Raw genomic sequence first — 23,885 nt, forward strand, 5'->3', positions numbered from 1 at the left:
AGCTTACTTAAATTAGTCTTATAGTTGTATTCACAAATGTAAGATAAAAATAGTGCCTGAAAGAATAGTATCTGGTGAGTTGGACAACAAGCAGAGGTCATAGATTTAAAGTCATTGACAAAAAAACTAGACAGGGGATGAGGAGAATTTTTTTCACACAGTGAGCTGTCAGGATCGGGAACACCGACCAGAAAAGGTGGCGGAAGCTGTTTCCATAAATAATTTTAAAAGGGAGCAGAACAGGTCCTTGAGGATGAGGAACTTACAGGGTTACGGACAAAATGCGAGGGTGTGAATAAAAAGAAAGAAAGACTTGCATTTATATAGCACCTTTCATGATCATCAGATGTCTCAAAGTGCTTTACAACCAATGAAGTAATAATAATAATAACTTTTATTTATATAGCGCCTTTAACGTAGTAAAACGTCCCAAGGCACTTAAAATACTTTTGGAGTGTAGTCACTGTTGTAATGTGGGAAATGCGGCAGCCAATTTGCGCACACCAAGCTCCCACAAACAGCAGTGTGATAATGACATGGTGATCTGTTTTTGTTATGTTGATTGAGGGGGCCTCAGTTTAACGTAGCATCTGAAAGATGGCACCTCCAATAGTGTAGCACTCCCTCAGCACTGCACTGGAGTGTCAGCCTAGATTTATGTGTTCAAGTCCCTGGATTGGGACTTGAACCACAACCTTCTGACTCAGCAACAACTGAGCCATAGCTGACATGATGGGTTCCCAAACCTCCCCTTATACCCCTAAAAATAAAAAAAATTATAATATAATAACCATATAAAAAATTAAACAGTCCCCCAAAAAATCACTAAACTTCACTATCATACTTTATAAATCCCTTCAACAAATATCCCTGCCCAAGGGTCTCCTCTCTCTTAGGAGTCTCAGACCTGCACTGTTCTGTTCCCAGAGCACCAATTTTTCACGAAGGCCTTCTTGGATTGACTTTTAGTATTCCCTAAAGTTCAATGCCCATCAAAGCCTGTATTGGGCCGATGCACGTGCACAGGATGTCGGTGTCCCACGGTATGTGCATGCACCCAGCAATATCATCTACCTTAAACATTCACTCCCTCCACCAGTGGCGCACCGTGGCTGCAGTGTGTACCATCTACAAGATGCACTGCAGCAACTCGCCAAGGCGTCTTCAACAGCACCTCCCAAACCCACGATCTCTACCACCTAGAAGGACAGGGAGGAGGCACGTGGTAACACCACCACTCCACATTCCCCTCCAAGTCACACACCATCTTGACTTGGAAATATATCGCCGTTCCATCATCATCGCTGGGTCAAAATCCTGGAACTCCCTCCCTGTCAAAATCCTGGAACTCCCTCCCTAATAGCACTGTAGGAGAATCTTCACCACACGGGCTGCAGCGGTTCAAGAAGATGGCTCACCACCACCTTCTCAAGGACAATTAGGGAAGGGCAATAAATGCTGACCTTGGCAGTGATGCTGACATCCCATGAATGAATAAAAATAAAATCCACCATCCATGATGAAACTTTCTGTGCCTGGTGGCCATGGACTCTCCTGTCAACGGCCATGAATGGTCCCTTTTTTTTGCGGCCACCCAGGGAAAATAACGTTTGTTGCTTCCAGTGTCGTGAATGCTTTCTCTCCTCCCAACATCTCAGATCTGACCTTGTTCCCTCCCTAAACCTTTCAGCCTCTCCACTTCCCACTGTTTCTTTAAGACCTATCTTGCCTTTCCTTAAAATAGATAAGGGGGAACTAGTGGATGTGGTATATTTGGATTTTCAGAAGGCATTCGATAAGGTGCCACACAAGAGGTTATTAAATAAAATTAGTGCTCATGGGATTGGGGGTAATATACTAGCATGGATTGAGAATTGGTTAAAGGACAGAAAACAGAGAGTAAACGGGACATTTTTGGTTTGGCAGGCTGTAACTAGTGGGGTACCACAAGGATCGGTGCTTGGGCCCCAGCTATTCACAATCTATATCAATGATTTGGATGAGGTGACCAAATGTAATATATCCAAGTTTGCTAATGATGCAAAGCTAGGTGGGAATGTAAGTTGTGAGGAGGATGTGAAGAGGCTTCAAGGGGATATAAACAGACTAAGTGAATGGGCAAGAACATGTCAAATGGAATATATGAGCCAAGATTCGGCCTGAGTTGCTCCTGTTTTTTTGGAGCAACTGGTTTAGAATGGAGTATCTTAGAAATTGCAATTCTCGGCATTTAGTTTGCTCCAGTTCTAGTCAGTTAGAACAGTTTCAGTTTGGAACAGATTTTTTTTTCAAAAGGGGGCGTGTCCGGCCACTTACGCCTGTTTTGAAAGTTTAGGCAGTGAAAACATACTCCAAACTAACTTAGAATGGAGTAAGTGTAGATTTTTGTACGCTCAGAAAAACCTTATCTCCACTTAGAAAATCAGGCGTAGGGAATGGGGGGGGGGGGGGCGGGGGAGGTTTAAAGGAAGTTTACAAACATTAAACAATTCAGTTTTACAAATAAAGAGCCATCATCAATAATAAATGATAAATACATCAATAAATCAACCAATAAATCAATCAAAAAAAATAAATAAGAAATACATTTTTTTTTAAAAATCAATAAATAAAACATTTTCTACTGACCGACTGCAGCACCGGGAGCCCTTCAACAGCGTGCTGGGACGTTCCCCCTCCCCCCCCCCCCCTCCTGCCTCCCCGCAGTGTGTCTCTGTCAGTGTCTCTATCTCTCTGTCAGTGTCTGTGTTTCTGACAGCGAAGGGAGGGGGAAGAGGGGGGTGGAGGGGAGGGAGAGAGGGGGGCAGGGAGAAGGGAGGGGAGGGAGGGAGGGAGAAGGGAGGGAGGGAGTGGGGGAGAAGCAAGGGAGGGAGGGAGGGGGAAGAAAGGAGGGAGGGAAGGAGGGAGGGAGGGTGAGGAGGGGAGAAGGGAGGGAGAGAAGGGAGGGAGGGAGGAGGGAGAGAAGGGAGGGAGGGAGGGGGGGGAGAAGGTGGGGGAGGAGGGAGGGGGGGGGAAGAAGGGAGGGATGGAGGGGGGGGAGAAGGGAGCGAGGTGGGGGAGAAGGGAGGGAGGGAGGGAGGGAGGGAGTGGGGGAGAAGCAAGGGAGGGAGGGAGGGGGGAAGAAGGGAGGGAGGGTGTGGGGAGGAGAAGGGAGGGAGGGGAGAAGGGAGGGAGGGAGGGGGGTGAAGAAGGGAGGGAGGGAGGGGGTGGAGAAGGGAGGGAGGGAGGGGGGGAGAAGGGAGGGGGAGAAGGGAGGAAGAAGGGAGGGGGGGTGAGAAGGGAGGGATGGAGGGGGGAGAAGGGAGGGAAGGAGGGGGGAAGGGAGAGGGGGAGAAGGGAGAGGAGAAGGGAGGGGGGTGGGAGAGGGGAGGGAGGGGGCGGGGGAAGAAGGGAGGTAGGGAGAGGAGAAGGGAGGGGGAGGGGTGGAGAGGGAGAGAAGTGGGGGGGGAGAGAAAGGAGGGGGGGAGGGAGAGAAGGGAAGGGAGGGAAGGGAAGGGAAGGGAGGGGAGGGGAGGGAAGGGAGGGGGAGACTGAACAGGCCGGGCCCAAGACTTCGGGCGGGGCCCGTCCCCAGCACTGGATCTACAGGTAGGTGGCGTCAGTTCGGGTCTGGTTCGGTCCTGCGCCGGGGTCGGGGTTGGGTCGAGGTCGGGGGGAGCTCGGGTCAGGTCGGGACCGGTCCGGGGGTGGGGTCGAGAGCGTGGGTCCAGTCCGGGGGTGGGGTCGGGAGCTCTTGTCCAGTCTGGGGGCGGCGGGGGGAGGTCGGGTCCGGTCCGGTGGGTGGGGGTCGGGAGCGCAGGTTGGGTCGGTGGGGGGGGGGGGGGAAGGTCAGGTCGGGTCGGGGGTGGAGGGGGGGAGACAGGTTGGCTCGGTGGGGGGTGGGGTGGGGTCGGGTCCGGGGGCCGGGAGCCAGGGGTCGGGTCGGGTCCGGGGGCGGCGGAGGAGGGGGGGGGCATTGGGTCCGGTCCGGGGATGGGTGGCGGGGGGGGTCCGGTCCGGTCCGGGGGCGGGGGGGGAGCGGGAGTTGAGTTGGGAGGAAACAGGAGCTGGACATGGGAGGTGCAGCCTTATCCACGCAGCCCCAGTGAGGCCATTCGACCAGGGCTAGGGGCTGCGTGCTTCGGGCCCCTCCCACAGTTTTGGGCGCCTGGAGCTACTGCACATGCGCGCCCACTGTAGCGTGCATGTGCAGAGGTCCCGGCATTGTTTTCAGCGCAGGGACCTAGCTCCACCCCCCACAGCTCATGCTGCGTCGCGCCCAGCTCCACAGGACCTGCAGGGAGCCGGAGAATAGGTAAGTTTTTTTTAGGCGCACTTTGTGGCACGTAAAACGGGCGTCCAGATCCTTGGACCCATAATGTGGAGAAATGTGAAGTTATCCACTTTAATATGTAAAATAAAAAAGTAAAGTATATTTTAAATGGTGAAAGATTGGGAAATGTTGGTATTCATAGGGACCTGTGTGCCCTTGTATACGAATCACTGTAAGTTAACAACAACTTGTATTTATATAGCGCCTTTAACGTAGTAAAACATCCCAAGGCGCTTCACAGCAGTGTTATAAGAAAAAAATAGATAAATTTGACACCGAGCCGTATAAGAAGAAATTACGACAGATGACCAAAAGCTTGGTCAAAGACGTAGGTTTTATGGAGCGTCTTAAAGGAGGAAAAAGGAATAACATGCAGGTACAGCAAGCAATTAAAAAAGCAAATAGTATGTTGGCCTTTATCACAAGGGGAATTGAGTATAAGAGTAAGATGTCTTACTGCCCTGGTGAGACCACACCTGGAGTATTTTGTACAGTTTTGGTCTCCTTACCTAAGGAAGGATATACCTGCTTCGAGGGAGTGCAACAAAGGTTCACCAGACGTATTCCTGGGATAGGGGGATTGTCCTATGAGGAGAGATTGAGTAGACGCGGCCCATAATCTCTAGAGTTTAGAAGAATTAGAGGTGATCTCATTAAAACATATAAAATTCTTATATGGCTTGACAGGATAGATGCAGGGAAGATGTGTCCCCTGGCTGGGGAGTCTAGAACCAGGTGTCACAGTCTCAGAATAAGGGGGCAGCCATTCAGGACTGAGATGGGGAGAAATTTCTTCACTTAGAGGGTGGTGAATCTTTGGAATTCTCTCCCCCAGAAGGTACCTCAGTCGATAGATTTTTGAATATTAAGGGAATCAAGGGATATGGGGATAGTGCAGGAAAGTGAAGTTGAGGTCGGAGATCAGCCATGATCTTATTGAATGGCGGAGCAGGCTCGAGGGGCCGAATGACCTGCTCCTGCTCCTATTTCTTATGTTCTTATGTTCTAATACCTACCTCTTTGACCAAGCTTTTAACCACTCCTTTTAACATCTCCTTCTTTGGCTCGGCATCCAGTTTTTGTCTGTGGGATGTTTTTCTATGTGAAAACTGCTTATGTTGTTCTTGTTGTAGTAGTAGTACTGCCAGTCATCATCATCATAGGCGGTCCCTTGTATCGAGGATGACTTGCTTCCATGCCAAAAAGGGATGAGTTCACAGGTGTTTCAATAAAGGACCTAATACGCCAGGTCCCGAACTACATGTTGAAGGGTGGAAGATGCCTGTGCGTGAATTTTTTTAACATGTGGTGACCATTGCACACCAGCCTCCACACGGGGCTTGACAGAGCTAGGTCTTGGTCCATTGGCAAGGGTTATCCAAGATGACTGGAAACCAGCTCTGCTGCACGGACCTAGTGCGCACACATATCGTAGTGTGGGCTGTCCCGTGCTGACCCTGGGCCCTCGTCTCTTCTGGGCCCCGATCATGTTGCTCTGCAATCCCTCGCCGCTCCTTCGCCCCGACCTCGCCGCTCCTGCTGTACCTGCTCACGCTCCAATCACCGACCTGGGTTATGGTGACATCCAATCCAGTCATCCTCTTCGCTGCCAGTGCCCACCTGAATGGCTGGCGCTGTACCTTGAAGTGGTATGCTCCACGCTGCTCCTTTGAAGGCCTCGACCTGCTGGTGGTCCTTGCAGGTCAGGGCCGCAGCGCCGAAATAGCATAGTAATAGTAATATTAATAGTATTATTATAGTAGTATAGTACTAGTCGAGCAGTACTTGTATAGTAGTAGAAGTAGTATAGCTACAGTGGTTCTGCAGGTAGGATGCCAACGTAATTCTGCGAAGGACTTTAATCGGCAGTGATGGTTACTCCTGTCATGAAAAGTGCATCTTTTTTTCGGGAGATCAGCAAAGGATCTAAATTGGTAGGTTTGCCGGTTTAATTCTGTCATTAATTAGTTTAAATCCTCTGTACTATTTAACTGCTTGCTTCTGTACATGACTCTGTTAATGTGTCTGTTTCATGATTGATATTAATTGTCCTCTGAAATGACTAGTTGTATAGTGGAAATCCTATCTGTACTCCAGAGACAATTAATTGTGGTTCACTAGGGCGCACGATCCCCCAATTACTTTGCACACAGGTTCTCCTTTATTTAATGGGAGGCATGGGCTTATCTACAGCAGTTGGCCTTTCTGTTGGTCATGAGAACAAATTATCTAGAGTTCCCGACAGTCATATGAAGCGAGAGGGAAAAATGTGCAGAAGACAGAAAGAAAGAGTGACAGAGTGGCAAAGTGAGAATGAAAGGCAATTTCAGGAAGAGAGAATCTTAGAAATTTACGGCACAGAAGGAGGCCATTTAGCCCATTGTGTCCGTGCCGACCGACAAAGAGCTATCCAGCCTAATCCCATTTTCCAGCTCTTGGTCCATAGCCATGCAGGTTACAGACTTCAAGTGCACATCCAAGTACTTTTTAAATGTGGTGAGGGTTTCTTCCTCTACTACCCTTTCAGGCAGCGAGTTCCAGACTCCCACCACTTTTGGTGAAAAAAGTTCTCCTCAAATCCCCTCTAAACCTCCTACCAATTACTTTAAAAGAATTTAAAAACAAATATTTTTCATTCCTGAATATGCCATGGGAGATCAACGAGCTATGTACTAAAGTTGTAATTTACAATCCCCTTCATTCTATTGTTAACAAACTTAAGACAGTAGACAAATGCATTGTTCTTGGCAAACATTATAGTCAAAACCTCTTTAGGTCAAACAGACATCTTTAAAGTGACTTGAGCTGGTTTCTTTGACTTAGAGAGATCACAGCCATATTAAACCCAAAGATTTTCAAGAAATCTTTCTGCTGCAATTTATAAGAACATAAGAAATAGGAGCAGGAGGAGGCCATTTGGCCCCTCGAGCCTGCTCCGCCTTTCAATAAGATCATGGCTGATCTGATCTTGGTCTCAACTCCACTTCCCTGCCTGCTCCCCATAACTCTTGACTCCCTTATCATTCAAAATTCTGTCGATCTCCACCTATAATATATTCAATGACCCAGCCTCCACAGCTCTCTGGGGTAGAGAATTCCACAGATTCACGACCCTCTGAGAGAAGAAATTCCTCCTCATCTCCATTTTAAATGAGTGACTCCTTATTCTGAAAATGTGTCCCCTAGTTCTAGATTCCTCCATTAGGGGAAACATCCTCTCTGCATCAACCCTGTCAAGCCCCCTCATAAGATAACATTTCATTAAGATCACCTCTCAGTCTTCTAGAACTCAAGGAGTATAGGCCCAACTTGCTCAACCTTTCTTCATAAGACAACCCCTTCATCTCAGGAATCGACCTATTGAACCTTCTCTGAACTGCCTCCAATGCAAGTAGATCCCTCCTTAAATAAGGAGACCAAAACTGTACCCAGTACTCTAGGTGTGGACTCACCAATGCCCTGTACAGTTGTAGCAGGACTTCCCTACTTTTATACCCTTGCCATAAAGGCCAACATTCTATTTGCCTTCCTGATTACTTGCTGTACTAATGGCGGTCGCTCAGAAGACTAAAGATATGAAATAATTATTGATCCACATTAAACTTTGTGCAATGTAGTTTTTAGATATACAAATATTTTGCTGTTAGTCTGACACCAACATCAACGAACTTTATAATTTTTAAATCGAGGACATCCAGTATAAATGAATTACCCCTGTGCATGAATCAAATAATATGTGTCCTTAGGTCAGTTATGTAAGAATGATGGAGCTAATTTGGATTAGAACCAATCTGTAACATTTACACCAAAAATTATGAGGAAATGAAAGCGTGTATGTAGCATATGGAATATAGGTGTCATCCATGGCTCAATGGCAGTACCCTCGCCTCTGAATCAGAACATCGTGGGCTCAAGTCGCATTTCAGAGACTTGAGCACATATTCTAGACTGGCACTCCAGTGCAGTACTGAGGGAGTGCTGCACTGTCTGGGATGTCTTTTGGAGGAGGTGTTAAACAGTCTGCCATCTCAGGAAGTTTTAAAAGATCACATGGAACTATTTTGAAGAAGAGCAGGGGAGTTCTCCCCAGGGTGCTGGCCAATATTTATCCCTCAACCAACATCAATAAAACAGATGATTCTGGTCATTATCACATTGCTGGTTGTGGGAGCTTGCTATGCACAAATTGGCTGCTATGTTTCCTACTTTGCAACAGTGACTACACTTCAAAGGTACTTCAAAAGAGTTTAGAAGAATGAAAAGTGATTTCATTGAAACATATCAAATTCTTAAGGGGCTTGACAGGGTAGATGCAGGGAGGATGTTTCCCCTGGCTGGGGAATCTAGAACACAGTCTCAGAATAAAGGGTCGGCCATTTAGGATGAGAAATTTCTTCACTCAAAGGGTTGTGAATTTTTGGAATTCTCAACTCCAGAAAGCTGTGGAGGCTCAGTTGTTGAGTATATTCAAGGCAGAGATCAATAGATTTTTGGATACTAAGGGAATCAAGAAATATGGGGATAGTGCGGGAAGGTGGAGTTGAGGTAGAAGATCAGCCATGATCCTTTTGAATGACGGAGCAGGCTCGAAGGGCCGAACAGCCTACTCCTGCTCCTATTTCTTATGTTCTTATTGGCTAACCTGAGGTTGTAAATGGTGCTATATAAATACAACTCTTTCTTTTCTTTTAGATATCCTCCCTTGAATTGCACCAGTATCTATAGCTGAGTGATGTAGGGTAATTGAAGGGAAAGGCGAAAACTCAAAAATATACAGGGACAATGATGGAATATGAGGAGAAAGTTCGAACCAATGTAATAAGGTTGAGCATGATGAACATAAGAAAATGATGAAAAGCTCAGCCTTTATTTGTGATGTGAGGTTACAAGGTTTTATGTTTTGTATGGGTTTTCCTGAATATGTTCCCTTCCCAATATGCTTGAACTGTACAATACATTTGTTAGGCCACAGCTAGAGGACTGCATGCTAACCTGGTCACCACATTACAGGAAAGATATGATTGCACTGGAAAGGGTGCAGAGAAGATTTACGAGGATGTTGCTTGGACTGGAGGATTTTAGCTATGAGGAAAGATTGGAGATGCTGGGTTTGTTTCTTAGGAATAGAGGAGGCTGAGGGGAGACCTTATCGATGTGTATAAAATTATGAGGGGCCTGGATAGAATGGATAGGAAGGGCCGATTTCCCTTAGCAGAGGGGTCAACATCCAGGGGGCATAGATTTAAAGTAGTTGGTAGGAGGTTTAGAGGGGATTTGAGGGGAAATGTTTTTACCCAGAGGACTGTGGGGGTCTTGAACTTGCTGCCTGAAAGGGTGGTAGAGGCAGAAACCCTCACCACATTTAAGAAGCACTTGGATATGCACTTAAAATGCCGTAACTTTCAAGGCTACGGACCAAGAGCTGGAAAGTGGGATTAGGCTGGATAGCTCTTTGCCGGCGCGGACACGATGGGCCAAAATGGCCTCCTTTTGTGCTGTAAATTTATATGATTCTATGATTCAATACATTGGCTAAACTTTGCCAGTCTGCTTTCACAGCATTTACCCCCAAAATGCCCTTAAATTAACGAGTAGAAAATAAATGGGTCCATCCAGAGGTAAACATGTTTACAGGAGAAAATTACATTTGGATATCACCTAACATTTTGGGACATGTGTGGATATTCTGCATACCAGTGGTCATCTCTGTTGTCAGTGCTGGGCTTAGTATGTGTCGGATTCAAAGGAATAAAATAACCCAAAGTCCAAAGGAGCCATTTTAAAGTGGGCTTTAATTAGCCATCCAACGAGTGATCAAGTAGCTGTCAGATCATGAAAATGCTCCAGCAAAAATTCTTTGGATTCCAGATGGATTCTTTTGACTCTTACCTGGAAAAAAGTCAAGTTCCCACTCACAATATTAATAGAATGATGATCTGCTTGGAATGTGAGGCTACGAGAGATATCTAGTGACTGTCAGAGCCCAACAACTGCTCAGTCTGCATTGGGAAACAGAGTTTGGACATTTGAGGCAATAAAAGCATTACTAATTGCTTCTGCCTCATTGCACAACATGATAGCTTACTCAATCATAAAAATTAAAGCACAAATATATCATCTGGGTATATGTTAGCAGGAGGCTTTTATGAGGCTACTTATGAGGTTCCTGCGGCAAAAATAACTTAATTCATTGCCAGTGATGTTCAGTGATTAATTTTAACACATATCCGATAGACGTCTAATGACATTAAAAAAAAAGGCTTGCTTTCACATAGCACGTCATTACATCTCTCAGAAATGTCTCACCGACTTTGCATCCATTGAGTTACTTTGACATTCTTATGTAGGCAAACCAGGCAGATCTGTTGCACACAATAAAATCCCACAAGCAACCATGAGATAAATGAATGGTGTGTGAATTGTGTGAAGAAGTGCTTCCTGACATCACTCCTGAACAGCCTAGCTCTAACATTAAGATTATGCCCTCTTGTTCTGGACTCTCCCACCAGAGGAAATAGTTTCTCCCTATCTGCCCTATCAAATCCTTCAATCACCTTAAACACTTATCTGTCCTCATAATTTAACCCTTTCAAGCCCCGGTACGATTCTGGTAAATCTGTGCTGCACCCCAAGGCCAATATATCCTTCCTGAGGTGCTGCGCCCAGAATCGATCGCAGTAATCTACATAGGGTCTAACTAGAGCTTCATATAACTGTAAAATATCTTCCACCCCTGTGTATTCCAACCCCCTTGAGATAAAGGCCAACATTCCATCAGTCTTTTAAATTATTTTTTTGTATATGTCTACTAGTTTTTAGTGATTTCTGTACTTGGACCCCTAAATCTGGTACGGTAGTATAGTGGTTATGTTACTGGACTAGTAATCCTGAGGCCTGGACTAATAATCCAGAGATGTGAGTTCAAATCCCACCATCCCACCATGGCAGCTGGGGGGAATTTAAATTAAATAAATCTGGAATAACAAGCTAGTATCAGTGACCATGAAACGACCTGATTGTTGTAAAAACACATCTGGTTCACTAATGTCCTCTTGGGAAGGAAACTGGCCCTCCTTACCTAGTCTGGCCTGTATGTGACTCCAGGCCCATTACAATGTGGTTGACTCTTTAGTGCCCCTCTGAAATGTCGAGCAAGCCACCCCAGTTGTATCAACAAAGGCAGCACTGTGGGAGTACCTTCACCACACGGCCTGCAGCAGTTCAAGGCGGCGGCTCACCACCACCTTCTCAAGGGCAATTAGGGACAGGCAATAAATGCTGGCCTTGTCAGCAATGCCCACATCCTGTGAACGAATAAATAAAATAAAACATCTCTCTCTCCTCCACAGTTCTTAGCTACACTACATTCCTGTAACTATAGCTTGCATGTTAGTGTTACACTTGTTATACTTAGATCAGGAATTCTTTTCGACAGTGAATGGGAAGTAGTTTGGGAGATTGGAATGTCATGCATGGATGAAGTAGACATGTATCTGGATATTGAACGATGGCTAAATTTAAATACTTTAGTAAAAGCTTAACTGTTGATGTTGAGATGTTGGTTGGATGGAAGGAAGCAAGGAATTTGCATTGTAATACATATGTCAGTATATTTTGAGAGATATATTTTTAACTTGGCTGGTTCAAACAATTGTCTGACAAGGACAGTTGTAATTGTCTGTCATTAGCTTTCATTGTACTGAAATTAAAATTGGCATTGAGTTCAAATGTGCACTGTTGTGCTTGAGTTCATTAGTCTCACTAATGTTGGAGCTTGATTTCTTTTGATCTTTTCAAGTGTTCTCCATATGACTGACAAGATATGTTGATGTAACATCTGATTAGCTGGTACCAGCTGAATGACAGTAACATGGGATGAGTAGGCAAACTTTCTGGTAGAGACCATGAGCTCCACTGCATGGAGAAACTATAGAGAACTCGCATGTATCAACCTGTGGCACTTGGTGTTGTAACAAATATAACTGGCATTTATACAGCGTCAGCAAAATACTGTGGATGCTGGAAATCTGGACTAAAAGCAGAAAATGCTGAAAAAACACTCAGCAGGTCAGGCAGCATCTGTGGAGAGGTCATCCATAGATACCCACTGAGTGTTTTCCAGACCTCTGTTTTGAAAACAGTATTAGTTATTAGTTTCCCTTCTCTGCTCCTGAATCATAGAATCACAGAAATTTACAGCACAGAAGGAGGCCCATCGTGTCCTTGCCGGCTGAAAAAGAGCTACCGAGCCTAATCCCCCTTTCCAGCTCTTGGTCCATAGCCTTGCAGATTACGGCACTACAAGTGCATATCTTGAGGGCTTTGCTTCAAACCGCATCTCCCTCCAGCCATCTCTGCGTCTTCCACAAGTGGAGAGCCTGTATCAATGGGACTGGATGACATCATCAAAACCCTGGTCTCCGTTTTGGAGCATGGGCAGGAACATCGCTAGGACCCAGGTACAGAGGACTGGGAAGGTCGGGGCGGATGAGCGGCGAGTGTTTGTGGCGAGATGCGGTGAATGTTTATGGCGGAGGAGCAGTGAAAGATCGTGGCGGAAGTGCGACAGATGAGGGTACGGGGCCTAGAAGAGCCGAGGGTCCAGGGGCAGCATGGTCCCACACTGTGATATGTGTGTATGCTAGGTCCATGCAGCAGAGCAGGTCTCCAATCGTCTTGGTTAATCCTTGTCACTGGACCAAGACCTAGCTCTGTCAAGCTCCTGTGATGGCTGGTGTGCAACGGCCACCACACGTTAAAAAGATTCACACACAGGCTTCTTCCACCCCCTCAATTGGAGTTCAGGACTGGAACATCGAGTCCTTCATTGAAACATCGGTGAACTCGTGAAAGCAAGTCATCCTCGTTCGAGGGATCGTCTATGATGATGATGATATATTGTTTAACGTGTTGAGGGTTCCTGCCTCTACCACCCTTTTAGGCAGTGAGTTCCAGACCCCACCACCTTCTGTGTGAAAAAAAATTCTCCTCAACAACTCCTTCTACCAGTTACTTTAAATCTATGCCTCCTGGTTATTGACCTCTCTGCAAAGGAAAATCGGTCCTTCCTATCCATGCTATTTAGGCCCCTCATAAATTTATACACCTCATGGTCTCCGTATATAAGGAAGGATATACTTGCATTGGAAGCTGTTCAGAGGAGGTTCACTAGGTTGATTCCGGAGATGAGGGGGTTGACTTATGAGGATAGTTGAGTAGGTTGGGCCTATACACATTGGAGTTCAGAAGAATGAGAGATGATCTTATTGAAACTTATAAGATAATGGGCCCAAGTTTCCACACGAGCCTAGAACGGCGCAGTCCCGACCTGGACGCCCGTTTTCCGTGCCACAAAGTGCGCCTAAAAAAATCCTCGTTATTCTCCACCTCCCTGCAGGTCCTCTGGCCCTCGGCGCAGCGCAGCACGAGCTGTGGGGGGGCGGAGCCAGGTCCCTGCGCTGAAAACAGTGCCGGGACCTCTGCACATGCGCGCTACAGTGGGCACACAAGTGCAGTAGCTCCAGGCGCCGAACTGTGTGGGAGGGGCCCGAAGCACGCAGCCCCTAGCCCTGGCCGAATGGCCTCACTGGGGCTGCGTGAATAAGGCTCCTCCCACGGCCAGCTCCTGCTTCCTCCCGACCCGACTCGACTCCCGCTTCCCACCCCCCAGACCAGACCCGACACCCGCTCCCCCCCCCCCCCCCGCCACAGACCGGACCCGACACCCGCTCCCCAACACCCCGGACCCGACCCGATTCCCGCTCCCGCTCCCCCCCCCCCCCCCCGACTGGACCCGACCCGATTCACGCACCGCCCCCCCCCCCCCGGACCAGACTGGACCCGACTCGACTCCCGCGCCCCCCCCCTGGCCCCAGACTGGATCCGACCTGACCTCCCCCTCACTCTCCCTCCCTCCCCCCGACCCGAACCGAACCTCCCCGACCCGACCCAACCCAACGCTACCTACCTGTAAATCTAGTGCTGGGGACGGGCCCTGCCTGAAGTCTCGGGCCGGCCCGTTCAGCCTTCGGTCCCGAAAGGCCTGCCTGAAGCACTTTCACACAGGTAGGAAGATGGTTTATTTAATCTTTTCTTTGCTTATAAATGTTTATTCAGGTTGGATTTATTTGTATAATATTTGTATAAGTATAAATAAGGATTTATTATAGAATTTAATGACTTCCCTCCCCCCCCCCCCATCCCCCCACCTCGTTCTGGGCGCCTAATTTGTAATCTGCGCCTGATTTTTTAATGTGTAGAACAGGTTTTTTCAGTTCTACAAAAATCTTCACTTGCTCCATTCTAAGTTAGTTTGGAGTACGTTTTCACTGTGGAAACTTTGAAATCAGGCGTCAGTGGCCGGACACGCCCGCTTTTGAAGAAAAAATTCTGTTCCAAAGTGGAACTGTTCTACCTGACTACAACTGCAGAAAAAAAAATGTGGAGAATTGCGATTTCTAAGATAGTCCGTTCTCCACCAGTTGCTCCTAAAAATCAGGCGCAAATCATGTGGAAACTTGGGCCCAATGAGTGGGCTTGACAAGGTGGATGCAGAGAGGATATTTCCACTCATAAGGGAAACTAAAACTAGGGGGCACAGTCTTAGAATAAGGGGCCGCCCATTTAAAACTGAGATGAGGAGAAATTTCTTCTCTCAGAGGTTTGTAAATCTATGGAATTCTCTGCCCCAGAGAGCTGTGGAGCCTGGGTCATTGAATATATTTAAGGCGGAGATAGACAGATTTTTGAGCGCCAAGGGAGTAAAGGGTTATGGGGGGTGGGCAGGGAAATGGAGCTGAGTCCATGATCAAATCAGCCATGATCTTATTAAATGGTGGAACAGGTGCGAGGGGCCAAATGGCTACTCCTGCTCCTATTTCTTATGTTCTTATGTTGTTATGTTCAATTGACTCCATTGCTACAACTAGTGCTACAACTGCCCTGCAGTACCTCTTCCAACTATCCATTGATCACATGTGAACCTGGATAGTGAGCGTTAGCGGGCTGTTGAACTACAGGAGGCAATCACCGACAAGGGCCACTCTGACGCCCACACACACACACACACACACACACACACACACAGGCATACCCACTTCCAACCGAATAGGTGCTGAATAGAAATCAAGAGCAGGAACCCCGGGTGATTTTTTTTTTTCCTTCCGAACACAGGAGTACTGAGGCCGATTGTAGCACTTTTAATGCCACCTGCTTGAGATGAACAAACTCAGTACAGACAAAGGAATCAAACCTGAACCCTTGCTGGTCTTTATGCTTCAGCTACCCGCTCAATAAGATCATTAAACTGCCAGGGAAGCAAACCCCTGTAATTTATTTTAAAACCAAGGTTGAGGGAGGTACACACACGCTCAGAATATCATGCTTTAAAAACTTTTTTTTCCCAAAATGCCTCATAATGCTAATAGAGATAAAGTTGGTGGTGAATAAACTTTTAGAAACAATAATCCAGGAGAAAATTAATAGCCACTTGGACAAACATGGACTAATAAAGGAGAGCCAGCAGATTTGTTATGGGCAAATCGTGTATGACTAACTTGATTGAGTTTTTTGATGAAGTAACAGAGAAGGTGGATGAGGGCAGTGCAGTTGATGCTACTACCATACAAAAGAAGAGTTGATGCTATGTATATGGACTTTCAATAGGCCTTTGATAAGGTGCTCCATATTCATCATCATAGGCAGTCCCTCGAAATCGAGGAAGACTTGCTTCCACTCTAAAAGTGAGTTCTCAGGTGACTGATCAAAACTCACCCTCCCCCCCCCCCCCCCATCCCCGGCTTGGGCCCCGCACCAACCTGCCTGTTGTAGCCTTCTAGCCCAGGAAGGCAGTGGGCCGGCCTGTGCGGGAGGCCACTTGGCCCGGGATAGGGGCGGGACGCATCGGGTCTCACGCTGCAGCATGCACACAGAGGCTGGGGGCAGGAGCTACTGCGCATGCGCACACACTCCAACACGCATTGGAGAGTTGCCAGCATTGTTTCTGGGGCAGGGCCCTAGCTCCGCCACCCCAATCGACTGGCCACGCCGCGCCAAGCCCCGGGAGAGGCAACACAGTGGCCAGAATCGGGGGACATTTTATCTGCGCCCTTTTCAGCCCACAAAGTTGCCGCATCTCTGGTGAGTGTGCTGAAAAAAGGGGTGGGCCAATTTTGAGCCCATTGTGCTGTTCCCCAAGGTTCAGTACCAGGACCACTGCTGTTTTTGATGTACATTAATGACTTGGACCTGGGGTATACGGCACAATTTGGAAATTTACAGATGACACAGAACTTGGAAGAGCAGTAAACAGTGAGGAAGATGGTAACAGACTTCAAGAGCACATAGGCTGGCTGATGGAATGGGCGGACACGTGGCAGATGAAATTCAACGCAGAAAAATGTAAGGTAGGAAGAATGAGGAGACAATAAATGGCATAATTTTAAAGTGGGGAGGGGGAAGAGGGGGAGCAAGAACAGAGAGGCCTGGGGTGTTTGATATCTTTGAAGGTGGCAGGAGAGGTTAACAAAGCAGTTAATAAAGCATACGGTATCCCGGGCTTTATAAATAGCGACATAAGGTACAAAACCCAGGAAGTTTTGCTAAACCGATACAAAGCTGGAGTATTGTTCCAATTCTGGGCACCACACTTTAGGAAGGATGTGAAGGCTTTGGAGAGGGTACAGAAGAGATTTACTAGAATGGTTCCAGTACTGAGGGATTAGAGTTACGAGGATAGACTGGAGGAGCTGGGGGTTTTGCCCTTTGAGCAGAAAAGGCTAAGGGGAGATTAGATAGAGTAGTTTAAAATCATGCAGCGTTTAGATAGAGTAAATGAAGAGAAACTGTTTCCAGTGGCTGAACGGTCGATAACGAGAGGGCACGGATTCAAGGTGGTTGGAAACAGAACCAGAGGCGACATGAGGGAAAACCTTTTTACGCAACAAGTGGTTAGGATTTGGAATGCACTGCCTGACGGGGTGGTGGATACAGATTTACTAGTAGCCTTCAAAGGGAATTGGATAAATACATGAAGGAGAAATACTTGCAGGAATATGGGGAAAGAGCGAGGAAGTGGGACTAACTGGATTGCTCTTCGATAGAGCCAGCGCTGACTCAATGGGCTGAATGGCTTCTTTCTGGCTGTACTATTCTATGATTCTACGATAAATCATTATTTTTAATTTAAATCAGCATAAACCTGGATCATTTTTTGTGGTTTTTTTTTGTATTACTGAATGTACTAAATCAACTATTAGCTATCTGTCTTTTCATGTGCCTTTCCTGTTAACGTGAACATTTAAACCTAGAGGTGACTGTTCAGGACACAGGGCTACAAATGCTTTACACATTCATATGCTATTTTAACAGAGGGGCTAATTTTAAATTGGTCAAAGCTTTTATTGAGGAATGTCATATGAACACTCTGACGTAATTTTAAACTTTATTTTCAATTTGTATTATTACTTAATGTTATACAGTATGTTCACTATAAATTAATTCTGGTACCCGGCAACAACAGAAACCCCACGAGAATTGTAGTTAACCACTGATTGTATACATAATTAATTTAAATAACTACCTTGATTACTTTTACTGTATGATTTAAACAGCAATGAAGGCTCATGTCATTCACGATTTTAAGTTTGATTAACTTAATGGAAGTGGATTTCCTGTATTTATTTCATCACTGCTCTACATGTGGTAGCCTCGGTATTAATATGAGAAGAAACGCAAAGATAGAAAATAGCATATCTTTTACAAAGAGCAACGAAGGCGGGGATGGCAACCATAGTATCAAATGTGGACGGCTCCACAGCAGACAGCACGACCAACACTTGGCAAGCACTGCAGGAATGTTGAATGTCAAGAACAAATGCCAGACCTCAGTCAAAACTTTGTGCAAAGTGAGACGGGTTTTATCTTTTAACGCTGAATTGGAGGAGAAAAAAAGCTTCACTGCGACGATGGCGGAAGAAGCCGGGCGCACACAGCCCATCGAGCGACGCTTGTCCGTTTCTCGTTGCCTTCTCTTTCCCGATACGCCAATGAAAGAGGGTAAAATGACCCCTAAAAAAAATACAGACTTGGTGAGGCGGACAAGACCGGACTTACCTTGCCCTTGAGTTGCTCCGTAAAACTCGGCTGCGATCCGCGCTGCTTCCTTGCGGTTTCCCTTGACTATGTAGAAGTGGCTTAGGATGGCGAGGCTGATTTTCACAAAGAGCTTGAAGCAGAAAAGCGAAAATATCGTGAAGTAGACATGGGCTAAGTCCTCCGAAAAGCGGTAGCTTTCCACGCCAGTCATTGCTTCCAGTCGGCAACTGTAACTGTTTTCATGTGAACTCTGACTTGCTCCAGAAACTCTCTTAACAGCTGGGTCCTGACAAATTAAGTATCAGGTGGTTGTGACAGTGCCTGCTTAAAATCTATTTGAGGTATATTTGTCATGGAGAGAGTTTTTTTTGTCAATATACTGTACTAATCGTGATCATAAGCATTGGGTTACTCATGTGATAAAACAATTTATACTGCAGACATGACTATTTTTACTGCTCCCTGTATACTATTCATAGTTGCAAAATCAAGAATAAACTGAGTATCTTCATAAGTCAAGATCTTCGCATGGTGTTAAATATTATCCAAACAAATGACTTATGGCAGTGAGGTCTTCATAGAGTCACGGGGCTTTGAAACTTGCACATGGAAAATAAAGCAAAGCATAATCATTGATGCAACCTACAGTATCTAGGAAGAACCAACAGTGTAGCAATGAACAGACAAGTAAATATGTGTTCCAAAAGTCTTTATGTCTGACCATCAAATGAGTGTGTCTACATACAAATAATAACTGTACATTCAAAATAATTCAATGTATGCCAAGTGTTGAGACATTGCTGAAAGCTGTGATAAGGCATTACATAAATTCAAGTCTTCTTTGTCTTTATTTAGTGTTGATAAAAGTCTGACAAATATTTCAGCTTTATAAAGGCTGAAACAATATTTTCTGCTGCATTTTCCTGGAGCGATCTCCCTCAGGGTCCTGGCCAATTATCTATCGCTCAACCAACACCGAAAAACAGATTATCTGGTTGTTGTCACATTACTGTTTGTGGGAACTTTCTGTGCCGTGTTTCCTACATTTCAACAGTGACGACACTTCAAAAGATTGTCTGTAAAGCGTCAAGAATGTCCTGAGGTCATGAAAGGCACGATATAAATGCAAGTCTTTCTTTTTTTCTCTTTTCATGTTGATGGCTGTACAGCACATCATAAATCCTCACAAATTCCATGCAGTATCAGTGGTGACTTAACACACTGGAAACATCGGCCCAGAAATTCTTGTGAGGGCATATTCCCTGCGCCAGAATAGTGACGTATGAAGCTCCTCAAATATTGAGCCTTGGGCCTCGTTATAATGGAGCTGGCGTGGCGCAACAATCCGCCAGCGAAGACGAGAGAAAAATTGGGCTGCTGCACGGACCAATTTCTCGGCCATATAGGTTGGGTACTGAATGTAAACCTACTTGAACTGATAAAGTGTTGTTACAATGGCACTCATTTATTGCTGGAGACCAGTGTCCATGAGCCAACTCTTCGGTTATATACAATGACATCCGGCTCTCTTAACTTTGCAAGTCGTAGAGGTCGATTTTAAACCCAATTCACCTGGCGGAAACGAGGAGGGCGGGGTTACTTAACCCGTTCATAAATCGACCATTGCCGATTTTAACCTGCAGGCAGATGAGGTGGCCGCCTAAGGCAGTTGGGGGCCTTATGAATTTATGCCAATCGGGGGTCCTATTACATCAATAGGATGCCAATTGCATTGTAACTGGGGCATGAACAGCGAATGGGACTGCGGTTTACCGACCAGGATGAAGCATGTCAGCGGCTGGTCTGCTGACAGAAGAGGCTCTCCAAGGTAAGTGTAAAACTTACCTTCTTGTGTAGCCCGGGGGGGTCAGATGTCCTCCCTTGGGCCTTACAGAAAAGGTCTCATCTTTCCTTGACGTGGTTTCCCCCCTCCCTCGCCAACCCCCGTCCCCTTCCAGTGAGACCCTCCCAAAATCCTTGCCCCACACTACTGACCAGGCGACTCTTGACCACTGGATCTTTCCCTGCCAGCAGCTACTCTGCTTCCTCTTCCCACCCATTCCGGCAGAATTGAAATCAGTCCTGGGAGTAAAAATACCCTCTCAACCTTCTAAACTCCAGTGAATACAGGCCCAGTTGATCCAGCATATGAGAGAGAAGAGAATCAACGGTTACGCTGATAGAGTTCGATGAGAAAAGACGGGAGGAGGCTCGAGTGGAGCATAAACATCAGCATTGATTGGTTGGGCCGAACGGCCTGTTTCTGCACTGATTTTCCTATGACATTAGCAATTGAGCTCACATTCTCAGAAACTGCATATTTTAAAGCCGCATGTACAAACAATTCTGTAAGTGCTTCGATAATTAGAGAGAGACCAGAGCATCCTCCTGTGATTTCATTAGACTGAAAGAATTTCACTTTTTAATATTCAGCAATTTCAGAATTACACCTCCGCATATGAAAAGAGTTGACCTAAGTATCAATCGAGCGTTTTAAAGTCAGAAGCGCAGTCTCGCAATAAAAGTATCACGATGTGCTAATTGGGATCAACCTCTCTACTTCTTCACTGATTAGTATATCCACTGGTAATACATCAAAGTCCAATCCATAATTTGCTTGCTGAAAGCAAAAATATATTCTCTATTACAATAAAATGATTGTAGAACTGCAGTCAAGGGGACTTTGTTACAGTACCTGAAGTTGCTACTGCCTTTTCTTTTAGCTTTTTTCCCCCAGAGATTGCAGGATTGCTGGAGATGATCATACTCACGTGTCACTTCATAAATCTTCAAAGGTTTTAATAGTATCTGATGTTATCTTTAAAACAAATGCATCCCACTATCCAGATATCAAATTACTAACTGTTAGAGGAAACACTATCTGATAACTCCAAACACTAGTTCCTGGGCATGCTGATAGGTACTGATGGAATAAAGTTACATAACCTCACAGAATGACCAGGGTGTCGATAGACAGAGCTAAGGCTGTGACTCACTGCAGTTTACCTATTATAGGCAAATCTCTGAATTGTTCGACAGGGAGCTATATTTGGGCATTCCTTACAAAATGTGCAATGACGAAATATAAAAAAGGTTTGCACTGCTGCTTCAATTCCTCGTGGGGGCAAGTGCCCCACATAGCGTGGCACTCCAATATAGGATGAATTTTATGAATTTGTGTTCCTAGTTTAGAAAAGAAAATGTCCACTGTGGCTCAGCTGGCAATTCCCTCGTCAGAATGTTGTGTGTTCAAGTCTCACTCCAGGGACTTGAGCACAAAAATCTAGGCTGACACTCCAGTGCAGTGCTGAGGGAGGTGCCGTCTTTTGGGTGAGATGTTAAACCGAGGCCCCGTCTGCTCTCTCAGGCGGATGTAAAAGATCCCATGGCACAATTTCGAAGAAGAGCAGGGGAGTTATCACAGGTGTCCTGGCCAATATTTATCCCGCAATCAACATCACTAAAAACAGATTATCTGGTCATTATCATATTGCTGTTTGTGGGAGCTTGCTGTGTGCAAATTGGCTGGTGTGTTTCTTGCATTACAACAGTGACTATATTTCAAAAAGTACTTCATTGGCTGTAAAGTGCTTTGGTACATCCAGTAGTTGTGAAAGGCGCTATATAAACGCTCCTAATATAGATAAATTAATGGACAAACAAATCCAACTTTATTGCCCGATGTACCCACATTCACAATATGCTCTCCTGGAAGGTAAAGCTCTGCACCTGGAGCATAAATTCATAAAATTACACCTCATATAAACCCAAATAGTCCTGGTGTGTGACTACACTGATTTTCTGGCCTATTAATACTACAACTATAAAGTGGAAAAAAAATTGGGCAAATATCATATTCATGGACCATTATACTGAGAATCTAGTGAGAATTTAAATATTTTTGGGTTCTTAAATCATGCTTTAGGACACCACAAAAACAATGGGTTTGAAACTCCTCTGTATGTCAGATATCCAGTTTTGGTTGAAATGCAATTCGACCCGAAGCTAAGCATCATTATCCCATTACACAGTCCATCTTCATTTACCTCTGCAATGTTGGCTGACTCTATCCCTCCCCTAGTGCATCTTCTGCTGAGAACCTCATCCAGGCCCTTGTTACCTCTAGTCTCGATTGTTTCAATGATCCCCCATTCTCCAGTATCTGTAAACTCCAGCTCATCCAAAGTTCTGCTGCCCGGATCCTATCCTGCACCAAGTCTTGCTCACACATCACTTCTACATAAAAACATAAGAATATAGAATTAGGAGCAGGAGTAGGCCATACAGCCACTCAAGCCTGCTCCACCATTCAATAAGATCATGGCTGATCTATGACCTCAACATTATGTTCCTGCCCTATCCTCATATCCCTTGATTCCCCTACAGTCCAAAAATCTATCTCATCATCATAACATCATAGGCAGTTCCTTGAAATCGAGGAAGACTTGCTTCCACTCTAAAAGTGAGTTCTCAGGTGACTGAACAGTCCAATACGGGAATTACAGTCTCTGTCACAGGTGGGACAGACGGTCATTGAAGGAAGGGTGGGGAGTCTGGTTTGCCGCACGCTCCTTCCGCTGCCTGCAATTGTTTTCTGCATGCTCTTGGCGACGAGACACGAGGTGCTCCGCGCCCTCCCGGATGCTCTTCCTCCATATAAGGAGTTTTTTTGGCCAGGGACTCCGAAGTGTCGGTGGGGATGCTGCACTTTATCAAGGAGGCTTTGAGGGTGTCCTTGAAACGCTTGGATGAACTTCAACAATTGTACATCCCTGTCTGGCGTAAAAATAAAATGGAGAAGGTGGCTCACCGTGGCTAACAAGGGAAATTAGGGATAGTGTTAAATCCATGGAAGAGGCATATAAATTGGCCCAAAAAAGCAGCAAATTTGAGGACTGGGAGAAATTTAGAATTCAGCAGAGGAGGACAAAGGGGTTAATTAGGAGGGGGGAAATAGAATATGAGAGTAAGCTTGCAGTGAACATAAAAACTGACTGCAAAAGCTTCTACAGATACGTGAAGAGAAAAAGATTAGTGAAGACAAATGTAGGTCTCTTACAGTCAGAATCAGGTGAAGTCATAATGGGGAACAAAGAAATGGCAGACCAATTGAACAAATACTTTGGTTCTGTCTTCTCTAAGGAAGACACAAATAACCTTCCGGAAATACTAGGGGAACGAGGGTCTCACGAGAAGGAGGAACTAAAGGAAATCCTTATTAGTCAGCAAATTGCGCTAGGGAAATTGATGGGATTGAAGGCCAATAAATCCCCAGGGCCTGATAGTCTGCATCCCAGAGTACTTAAGGAAATGGCCCAAGAAATAGTGGATGCATTAGTGATCATTTTCCAACATTCTATACACTCTGGATCAGTTCCTATGGACTGGAGGGTAGTTAATGTAACCCCACTTTTTAAAAAAGGAAGGAGAGAGAAAACAGGGAATTATAGACCAGTCAGCCTAACGTCGGTGGTGGGGA

The 23,885-nt window shown here is 45.7% G+C and overlaps 1 protein-coding gene across 1 annotated transcript in view; it reads right to left on the minus strand.

Moving 5' to 3' along the window:
* Window positions 1-18,686, minus strand: part of asb5b (ankyrin repeat and SOCS box containing 5b) — a 104,546-nt gene extending 85,860 nt beyond the window's left edge. The window contains exon 1 of the mRNA XM_070878384.1: window positions 18,425-18,686. Coding sequence (XP_070734485.1) covers window positions 18,425-18,617 — 193 coding nt within the window. The 5' untranslated portion in view covers window positions 18,618-18,686. The remainder of the gene's footprint in view (window positions 1-18,424) is intronic.
* Window positions 18,687-23,885: the final 5,199 nt, after the last annotated feature.

This window comes from Pristiophorus japonicus, chromosome 1 (assembly GCF_044704955.1).
Source record: "Pristiophorus japonicus isolate sPriJap1 chromosome 1, sPriJap1.hap1, whole genome shotgun sequence".
Lineage (NCBI taxonomy): Eukaryota > Metazoa > Chordata > Chondrichthyes > Pristiophoridae > Pristiophorus > Pristiophorus japonicus.